The sequence below is a fragment of the Nestor notabilis genome, unplaced genomic scaffold, assembly GCF_000696875.1.
Source record: "Nestor notabilis isolate BGI_N333 unplaced genomic scaffold, ASM69687v1 scaffold26444, whole genome shotgun sequence".
NCBI classification, from domain to species: Eukaryota; Metazoa; Chordata; class Aves; order Psittaciformes; family Psittacidae; genus Nestor; species Nestor notabilis.
The window spans coordinates 7,090-17,608 of NW_009926391.1; the positions used below are offsets into that span (position 1 = coordinate 7,090).

Here is a 10,519-nt window from a genome sequence, read left to right on the forward strand (position 1 = left end):
TAACAAGGACAGCCAGGCAGTTTAAGTTCATCCCGGACAGATTGTCAGCTTACCAATCCATGACAAAGATCCTTGTTTCATCAGAGCAAAGGGTCAGAGTGGGCACTGACTTGACCCCACATGGCCAACAGGGACAAGAGAGTGTATGGGATCAAAGTACAGGGTGATAAAGTACATGCTGTACTTGGAGAAACCGGACGGAGAATTCCAGAGATACTGCTGTACTAGCAATTCCTGGGCAAATGAGATCTGGCAGAGTACTCCCATCAAGAAGGGCACAGTGACATAAAAGGAGAGGCACAATGCAGTGGTGATACACTGCCAAGGCTTTCATGTTTAAAAGCATATTTTATGTTGCAAAAGGAGAGCAAGGCCAACACGTCTGCTTGCTTCTGCCAGGGCAGTCACCACAGTTCAGTGTTTTACAAGCCAGCCAAGGGAAAAGCCATGCATGTGAACTGGTGACCACCACCAGCCCATGGCTGTTGCCTCAGCTGTGTCTTCAAAGACTTAACCAGCAAAATAACAACCCTTCACCCCTCCCTCAAGCGATAAAATTCTTGCCCTCCATCTCCCCTGCATCATTGCCAAGGCCAAGTATTCATGGCAGGGCCAAACAGCTTTTGTGACCCACAGCTTTATTGTTTTGGCAGATTAATAACTCCCAACATTGCCTTTTCCAGTCTTCAATGGTCACAATCTGTTCAGAATGTTTACAAAAAATCTGGAAGGTTTCTCTACCCTCTCCTTGAAAGTTTTAAAAGGCTTTACACTTGGTAGACAAGATCAAAACCTCCGTGGGTTTAAAAATGCCACCTTAAAGGAGTGCTCTTACCTGCAGTCTGCTGAAAGCTTCAGGCAAGATAGAGGACAGGGCATCACAGGCACTTGTCTGAAGAGTTGCATGGGGGGAGTTCTGAAGAGTGCCAGGCAAAGGGCCATTTAGCATCATAGTCCAGAAAGTTACAACCTACAGAAAAAGCAGCCAGGTTTATCTATTCAAACTCAGTAATTATGCCCAAGTTCTATAATAGACTATCTTTTCCTATGATCATCTTTAAGACATACTTGCAGCAAGTAGCATAATCACACATGGAAGTGACTGCAAGTCTTTGCAAGCCTAAAATACTTAGCATTCAGAAACATTTTAGTACTGCTATCAAGTACTTATTCACTGAGTTCTCTTTGTTTCCTTCTCAAGGCCATATACACTTGGATTAGCTTGCATTAGGTAGAATTGCAATCCCATTCTTGAATCCACACAGCTGGGTATTTTCATTTGCCCAACAATTTATAAGCACATCAAGTAACAGGAACCTGGTGCCACTGCACGTTTCCTATCTTGTAGGGTCACTGGTGACCAGCTCGATACTTAGCATAGGCCAAGGAAGCTTTTAAACTTGGCTTCTGTTCACAGAAGCAAGACTTAAACAGGCCTACATTACTTCTAGAAGCCAGTTCCTCAGCTTCCACAAACTTGTCCAACAACTAACCCCAAACAATGGCTTTTCCTGAAATCACAGGTATTGTGGTTCTTCTGCACCTGTGAGCAGCCAGAACACATAGGCTGGCTCTTGTAACAATGCAAATTCACCAAAACTCTGTCCTTCCAGCTTTCTGACTCAGATGAGGCAGGAAGAGGGATGAGGAGAGGCAGAGAGGCAGCGTTAACATCATGTAATACAAAAACACCCCACACCTGCCTACAGACAAAACCAGAACAATGAAGGAAGTCTACAGAAATTCTACATATCAGCATCTGCAAAGCCAGAGGGCACCGAGTCCCTTTCTGCTTTCCTGCAATTGATTTATCCGTGCCAGTGACTTTGCAGAGCACCCAAGAAAGGAAGCTCAGTGAAGTGGAATCTCAGAGGGAGCCCACACACTTACCACGCTGACCGGTACTCTCTGATCAGGGGCGACGGCTGAATCGGGTTTGTACTGCTGCAGTACACCCGTGCCCAGCTCCTCCAGGAGCTGCAAGGAAACAAAAAGCACCTAGGTCTTCATCAGGGATGCCTCAAGTTCCACAGAGCTACAGCAACCTTTATCTAGGACTATAATTACCTACCCATGGAACAAAAATGAAAGATTCAGTATTGTTTTGGACTCTATTCTGTCCCTGCTAGTGAAGAAATTGATGTAAGAAAGACTTTTCCTCTAAGACTCCAACTAGGACAGCAGAACAAATTACCACACAAAGAGGAAATCTCTCTGAGCTGTCCTTCGGGTGACAGACTACAGCTCCTGCACCAGCTGATGCTAAATCAGGAAAGGCCAGTGTTATAGCCCTTGCACCTCCCAAGCTTCCTGGTGACTCAGCAGAGCAACAACATTCTGCTAAGACTGGAAGCAGAATGTGCATAAGTCAGTGTTGGGGTACAGCATTTCCCAGAGAGCTGCAGCTCTTAATAGTGTGCTACAGGACACACACATGCTCTGGATATCCATCACTATTCATCTGCATTTGCAAAGCACACTAACAGATAAAATTGACTTGGTAAAGCAACGTTGAAGTTTCCTCACGCTCTTACTTTGGCTCCGTGAAGCTGAATGGATGGATCCATTTCTTCCATGCACCTGCAAGCCACTTCTCCAAGCTCTAGGAAATAGCTCTGAGCCATAGGGAAATGACCTTTCACAAGAAGAGCCAACACCTAAACACAAACAAAAGAAAATCCATTCAATGTTTTTTCCTTCTATTAAACCAAAATACCCCAAAGACACACAGAGAGGATGTTCATGTGCTAATCAACACTGGGACCACATACTAAACTCTGATGTAACAGATACTCCTTGCAGTACAACTTCTAGAATACTAGAGTTAATTCAAAACCTCCCTGTTCATTATCATGTTCAAAAAAGAGCCACAAAAGCACTATCAGGTAACAACACAATGAATTATTTACTATAAATGAGGTCTCCTGTAGCTAAAAACCTAAACCAGAGTGCCTGTAAGAGCCACACATTCAGGATCTCCCCACCTGTAAGGCTTCCAGTCGAAGGGGACATGGTTCATACACACTGGAAAACGATGGGAAGTTCGCATCACTGTCAGAACAGGAATCCTCTCTGGGCAGAACGATGATGGAAACGCAGAGACGGAGCAGCCAGCATGGTTCTGGAGATGTGCATCCTGCTGGATTATCCGGAGGCTCCCCTTCTGAGGGGAGTGCTTTTCTCCACTGCTCAGAGGAATTAGAACGGTGAGGGGTTGTGCTACCACTATTAGTTAGCCCTGAAGAACTTGGCTGCTGCAAAAGTAACTGCACCTCTGGTAAAGGTACTTGGATAGATACTACAGCCCCTAACAATGTGAGACTAGAAACTCGGACATTAACATCTGCAAGAAAGAACAGGGCAGGGGAAGAAAAAGCCACTCCATTAGCATCTCTGTGACACATCAGCATCCTTCAGCAGTTTCCAGACAAAAGAGATCATGATTCAATAGCAGTATACATATTTATGGATTTATGAAGCACAGGGGAAGAGAGAAATCCACAACTATTTCATAACAACCAATGCTGAATTAAGATATCCCATACACAAAGAGGCTCCAGCCAAACAGAATACAAACCTTTATGACAAATGTAGGGCTTTATCTGGTTCCAAACTCTCGTCAGCAACCCAGGTTTTAAACGGCTGTATGGGGCATTTGAAACCAAATTTGCAAGGCACTGAAACACACAAAGGAACATACATGGAGCAGTGGGTATGATGTCAGCCTGGCCTCCAACACATTTGGTTTTACATTTGCAATTTAAGTCATTTTGACAGCTAATTATCTGAGGGCACCTGAAAACAAATGCAATCATCTGCTGTTTGAAAGCTGGTTACAAACCTGGCTCCTAAGAACAAGTATTTAACTATTGTGACCTGGCATAAAGACTAAGGAATTTCAGTAGCCCATGGAAAGCTTTTTTTGCCAATTTCCAGTTTTAAAGCCAATGTGAGTCTTCAGAATCATTTCATGGGTTCATTCAGCTCCAAAAAGATTACACAAAAGAAATGCAGGAACAAGGGAACTGTGCGGAAAAGAACCCAAGGATTCTGTAGGAAGATTCAGTCAATGAAGTGAGATGACAACAGAGTATTTCCCACCACCACCTTAGATCTCAACAGCTACAATAATTCCTGTGCAATCTTTCTTCAAGACTTGATCCAGAGACCACTATCATCTCTTGGGCAGCATTTGAAACATTAACAGTACAGTTACCTTGACTATTTGTGTCAGTGTTTGAGAGGAGGATTCTGCCACCAGGGCGAGCAGCAGACAGCGGTGCAGCTCCCGGATGCTAGAAGCAATAGTTACAGAGAAGGGAGTAAAAGCTCTCTTGTGATCATTAACATCTTCAGCAACAGAAAGGAACTGCTTAGAGCCTTCCAGGATGGCTGAGAGGACTTGAAGAGCACAGGCACGGGTCTGAAATGATAAAACATTTATTACCCGCTTTTAACACCTCCTTCGAGCTGATGGAGATTGTTAAAATTCATCAAAGTCTCTTTCTCAGACAAGAAAAAATTCAACTATTTTTATCTCACAATATAACCAATCCTTCATTTCCTTAACCAGTACATCCTCTTTAGTTCTTATGGCACAGTGACCAAGCAACACAGGATGCAGTAGCCAAAGTACTTACTGAAGGCCAGAGAAGACAACTCAATATTAATATGGCAAAAATACAATGCTTTTTCTACCTAGAGCTGCCTCACCTTTGGAGAGGGGTCCTTTAAAGCAATAGTCATCAAGGACACTGACTGGGGGCTGCCGATACCAGGAGCATCAGGAACAAATGCTGACCAGTAGCCATAAAGAACTCTCTTTTCCATTGATTTTATAGCAGAGAGGAAACAGGCCAGAGCCCCCTGACGAACATTGGCTTGATAAGATCTTAAAAACAAACAAAAAGATTCATGAAATAGCAGCAAAGAGTAACAGACTTACCCTCTCACTTGCACTAGTGGCTAGCTGTGAGAAGAAATTCTTTTGACCAGGAAGAGGATGAGAAAGAACAAATTTACATTCAAACCAAGACAAATTACTGCTTTCCTATCTTCTCGTATCATCACATAAATCAAAGCTGTTGATTTCCTCAACAGCTTTAAGACCAAAGCACTAGGATCCTGCTGCAAGTGTGGGAGGATGCACACATGTAAAATCTGTGCCAGGTCTGCAGGGACAGAAGGTATGTTTTAACATGACACTTGGGTTGAAATTGTTATGAACAGCAGCATGCTCTGCTGTGCTTTATGTTTACATGAACAACAATCACCTCACTTTGCTCTGTATTCCACCTTCAGCATCGGAATATTCTGACTCACTGCTGCTGATTCTTTTCCAACTAGGGTAATGTGAAGAGAAGTGATCCTTCCCAGCAGGCACGTTTGCAACATCTGATGCACGACTCCGAGGATCCGAAGCAGGACTCTTCTGCACGTTCCCCAAGTGCAATTTCATCATGTCTGCTCCAAGGACTGATTCATTTCCTGCATCACCCAAATCTCTTCCTTCCTCCCCAGACTCTCCCTTCTTTTGTTTCCCTTTGGACTTTTTTCTTCGATTCTGTTTTAAGACAAAAAATACTTCTTTAGTATCTGAAAGTTTGCAAACTCTGCTTATCATCAGCAGCAGTAACATCAGTATAGTAACACCTTAATGTAAGTAAGCAGTTAATATCTGAATAGCCTCAAAATTTAAGTGTTGGCCTCTTCATCAGTAACGTGAAAGATTTCCAAGAAACCTTTTAGTTCAAAATCATATTTCTTACAAAAGTGATTAAAGAAGGGGAATGGTAAACGTTGCTGTAGTTCTTTTTAGATATACAGTGGGTATGCAACATGTAAAAAGAAACAAGTCAACATGACTATACGCTTTTATTTTCTCTAATGTCTTTCAGATAATTGGTAATCCAAAATGTTCACAGGGTTAAAAAATAACCTGTAGAAGGATTAAGCAGAACAAATGGGTTGGGGGGAGGAAATCAGTCTCTAGATGAACTTGACTCCCCTAGGAAAGAGTCAAACGATTGTGCAAGTGTTAGAGAGAAAATGTAACTTATAAAAGAGAAAGCTTTGCCTTGTCTGCACACACCAATCCCAGTCTGCAGGCCAAGAATTCTTGGCTATAGATGAGTAACTGATGCACACAGCTCAGCTCAGGAAAAGCAATCTCCTCAGAGCCATTTGTTCTCCTCATCTGAGTTTACAAAGCAATTTTACTCAGCGCAGAGGGTTATGATCAATACCTTTAAATCAAAGAATGTGAAATGTGTCAGATGCTCAGAACACAAAGAGCCACTAATGTCAGTCAGGTAACATGTAACTGCACAAACACATGCACAATGAACATTCCAGCTTACCCCTGTCTGCTTAAAGGTGGCTGGTTCTGACTGTTCCTGTTTGGCAGGCAACCTTTTATCATACTGAGGTAGGGGAACCGGGTACAAGGCTGCTGGCATTTCTATGCTCAGTCCTGGCAGTCCATGAAACATACATTTCTAGAATAGAAAGAAAAACATTAGCATGCTTTCCCTTTGTGATACACCAAGATTTATTCTGTATTTACTCAGGTGTTCATCAATTTTCAGTTGGGCTTGATATCCTTCCCCCAGGACTCCCTGTGCTATGTAACAGCATTGCAACATCTGAAATTCAACTGTATCTAGGAAGACAATAAGTGGGTCCAAAAACATGAGCCTCCCACCTTTCTCTCACATTGTTTTCTGGGAAGTGCAGTTAAGAAGCTGTAAGAGAAACTCAGTGTCATCTTCTTTATATCCCACACTACGTATTCCCACCATGCTCAGGCTTCTTTGCTCCCTCTTTCTTGTCTTCTATTGTTTCTCATTTAACAAGCACCTGGAACATGCACCTTCCAGAGGCTGACTCTGTCTCAAGGTGGATTGAAGTACTTACCTTTAATACTGCAAGAAGAGATCCAATTTGGTCAGTTCGCATAAGTTTCATCTTCCCACCATTGAGAAGCGACTGGATACCTTTCAGTGCATTTTGCAGTAACTGAAAACCAACACACAGAATTACTTACTTTTCCTTCCCAAAACACTGAAGGTTCACGTCTTTCAAGTGACTTTCTGGGCAATTATGGTTCAACTCAACATAATTACTGGGACAGCTACTTATGTTTATTAAAAAAATAGACTATTTAAGCAAAACCTCAGTTGACAACATTCCAAATGTCACATATTCCAAATTCCAACATTCCAGCAGCACAATCTCCTAATTAGAGTCTTCTAGACAATTACACTCACCATGCAAAAAGTGATGTCATCCACATCAGAGGTTTTTGAAGACTGCAGAACACTTAGAAAAGTCTGAAAACAGACACTTCTGTAGGACTCATCCAAGTATGGCTGTTCAGGCACACTGAGATCAGAGCAGGAGGACACAAATGGTTGGCTTATGATCTGTCCCACAGCTTTATAAAGTTACACAGAGTCAGACCCAAGCCCTCTGCTAGGCTGAAGAGCACAGCCTCAGATGGATGGTGGCTCTTTGAAAGGGATCAGCTCTACCACTGTAAAGAACAGAAGGAAACCTTCTGCACAAAGAGCTAGTACAGTCACAGTGTGCCTTACACCTACGCTGCTTCCATGGCCTCCTTGATTACAATGACTCTCCAAGCACAGCTTAACAAGCTCTCATGCTTATAAATGCTTTTTAGGCAAAAATCAGCCTTGAAAAGGGCTTAGAATGACTGTGGCATCAGCATATTTACATGTGGAATGGAAAAATGGATGAACTGCAAAAGAATAACTGACAATCACTATAAAAGCTTGTAACTGGCCATTTCTTATGCAAAATTAACCCAGAGAATCATTGCAGGGACCAGACAGAACTACACATCTTCTTCACTAAACTAATCTCTGTATCATTATTTCTGGAAGACAGAGTTTACCATTTTACCCAGAGATAATACCTTGGAGCGCTGAAGTTTTACATCTCAAATTCATGCATATACCCCTTACTAGTCCTAAATTTGCTGTTCCCAGCCCAGAGCAGACCCACCGTCTTTGCTGTCAGATGTACATCTCCTGAGGCACCCACTCCCCCATCTGGAAGGCTTGCACACACCTGAGACACAGGTTTGCCATGCTGCGTACTGCTGCCCTCCGGAGTTCCACGTCGGGCTGAGCAGCATCACTGAACTGCACCAAGAGCCCAGTCTTGCCCAGCAAATCCGGGAGATGCTAAAACGAACCACCAAAAGCCATTAGGAATCAGTGCTCTTCCCTCAGCTTCCTGCTTCTTCTGTTTGGTAGCTAAACATATCCATGCTACAAAAAAAGATGTGTCAGCTGCAGTTGCAGATTCCACAGACAGATTATGTTTATGAAAAAATGACACGAGAATATTAACTTCCAAAGTTTTCTTATTTTGTACTGAAAATTACTGAGTGTGAGCATGGTTGAGGCTGAATCCCAGTTTATGCTTTCTTCCCAGACACAAAGCTAAGTTAGTAACAACTGCTGTACCAAATTGCTGCAGTTATATAGGCTACAAACCCACGCAAGCTGGCAGCTCCAAAACTGCTACCATCACCTCCCCATGCTTCAGCCCAGCAGCAGAAACTGCTCTGCACGCTGCCAAGAGCTGGCGACAGCAGGAGGATCCAACATACCAAACACCAGCAGTCACACTGCAGCAACAAGGAGCTTCATGCAGACCTCAGGACTGATACCTGATAAGCTCCACTTCGAAACGGCTTTGAGCCCACTGATCCGGTTACTGGATAAATTTCAGGCTCCTCAATGGAGCCTGCTGATTAACGTGCAATTTGAAGCTCCCCATGTTCTTCCTGCCTGGTACACAGGCATATCAGGGTGGATAGATTGAAGACTAAGCCTGGTGCCCTTCTTTAATAGCCTGCCTTTGGCTCAAGCCAGGTAAGAGGTGGTCCCTACAGCTGAAGCCTGCAGGTATAGAGGTATTTGGCACGGGAAGAATCTTGTTATATCCTTATTATGAGTAGACATGGCTAAATTCAACATTTCCGTAAATATCAGTCACTAATTAAATTATATCTGATCTGAACATGAAGATAAGACAATTGGAGAACACGATAGTTTTTTATTCTCTCTTTTAAGGAAAAAAGAAACAAAAGGAGAAATGGCAAAAGGGTGCACATATTTTTGCAGATACTTTCTCTTAGCTTGTGAACTCACTTTCTGACATTTAGGTCCATTATTGTAGACAAGAGCTGCCAAGGCTTGCACAATTTCCACATGTGTCCAAGAGCTGCACTGTTTAAGAGCAGAGATGCAGTAGGAGAGGAGGAAATTCAAGTTCTGTTCATCAACCAGCACCTGTCGTAACAGAAAAAGACCATGGTCAAGAAAACAACATCATGTACTGCTGGAGTTAATATACTCAGATATATTGGTTACAGGCTTGGGTGATGTGGCTGTTAAAACTACACAGCATCACAGCATCAGCCAACACTTAGGAAATGGATAAAGGAACACAAGTGTCCTATAACGTGGAGTATTTCTGATGGTGCATCATGTTTGACAGAGCTGGTTTTACAAGAAGAACAATGAAAGAAGACATGAGGTCTCCTTGGCTTAGTGAGGGATCAGGGAGGCAGCACACAGAGAAAGGAGAGACAAGGCCAAACTTTCCATACCTGAAACCTGTTCAGTAAGTGATGGATAAGCTGACAAACTTTGCTGACAAGATGTTCCTCATCAAGGTGAACCAGCTGACAGGCTTGGACAAGCAGAGCACAAACATCCTGCAAAAGAAAGCCTCAGTTTATTACTTAGAGACTACAAAGCCACATCATCAGCTGAGACTTCGATCGCACAACCAGATCTGTGTGTGGGTACCACCAACATCGACATGCAGGGATAACGAAATGAATGAAACTCCAGCTAATGAGGTTCCCTTCCCCTCCTTTACCCACACACCTTCATCGCTGTGAAGGGGGATGCTGACACAGAATTCATATTGCAGGAGTGCTGCTCAAACACCACCACTTAAACACTAGAGTTAAATCAAAGCTAGTAATAATGGCAAAAGAAATATATAGAGTTAGATCAAGGCACAGAAGGGGGCAGGGGGAGAGCATTGTCCAAGAAAATCAATTCCAAAGTGCAAAGTAACCCTAGTCTGGAAATAAAATGAAGAAAACCGGGTAAATCAGTGCTTATAGAGTAACAATGAAGCACAGCGTGTTCCAAAAAAGCAGTGTCAATACCGTGTAACTACAGTACTCACCTTTGAAGGGCTTACTTTAAACTTGACGTTTTTAGTTGTTTAAATAGCAGACTATGGAAATTACTTACTCCTCTTGCCTATACACCCATGCATTGCCCGCTCCTGGGCATCTCCACCCGCGCTCCTGCCCATGCCGGCAGCAGAGCTCACAAGCGGCGGGCAAGGGAACCGGGGCGGGTGAAGGCAGAGGGGGGACATGGTCCTGGGTAGGGGTGACAGCGGGAGAGGCGCAGGAGAACCCCGCGATGGCCCATCCCGGCCCCGGCCCCGCTCCCGCCCGGGC

The 10,519-nt window shown here is 43.5% G+C and overlaps 1 protein-coding gene across 1 annotated transcript in view; it reads right to left on the bottom strand.

Moving 5' to 3' along the window:
• Positions 1 to 9,751, bottom strand: part of HEATR6 (HEAT repeat containing 6) — a gene marked incomplete at its 5' end in the record, with an annotated part of 13,749 nt that extends 3,998 nt beyond the window's left edge. The window contains 14 exons of the mRNA XM_010013513.1: positions 836 to 970; positions 1,891 to 1,977; positions 2,535 to 2,657; positions 2,985 to 3,343; positions 3,578 to 3,677; positions 4,217 to 4,423; positions 4,714 to 4,891; positions 5,274 to 5,563; positions 6,360 to 6,497; positions 6,916 to 7,017; positions 7,269 to 7,383; positions 8,092 to 8,207; positions 9,183 to 9,323; positions 9,644 to 9,751. Coding sequence (XP_010011815.1) covers positions 836 to 970; positions 1,891 to 1,977; positions 2,535 to 2,657; positions 2,985 to 3,343; positions 3,578 to 3,677; positions 4,217 to 4,423; positions 4,714 to 4,891; positions 5,274 to 5,563; positions 6,360 to 6,497; positions 6,916 to 7,017; positions 7,269 to 7,383; positions 8,092 to 8,207; positions 9,183 to 9,323; positions 9,644 to 9,751 — 2,199 coding nt within the window. The remainder of the gene's footprint in view (positions 1 to 835; positions 971 to 1,890; positions 1,978 to 2,534; positions 2,658 to 2,984; positions 3,344 to 3,577; positions 3,678 to 4,216; positions 4,424 to 4,713; positions 4,892 to 5,273; positions 5,564 to 6,359; positions 6,498 to 6,915; positions 7,018 to 7,268; positions 7,384 to 8,091; positions 8,208 to 9,182; positions 9,324 to 9,643) is intronic.
• Between the last annotated feature and the right edge of the window lie 768 nt (positions 9,752 to 10,519).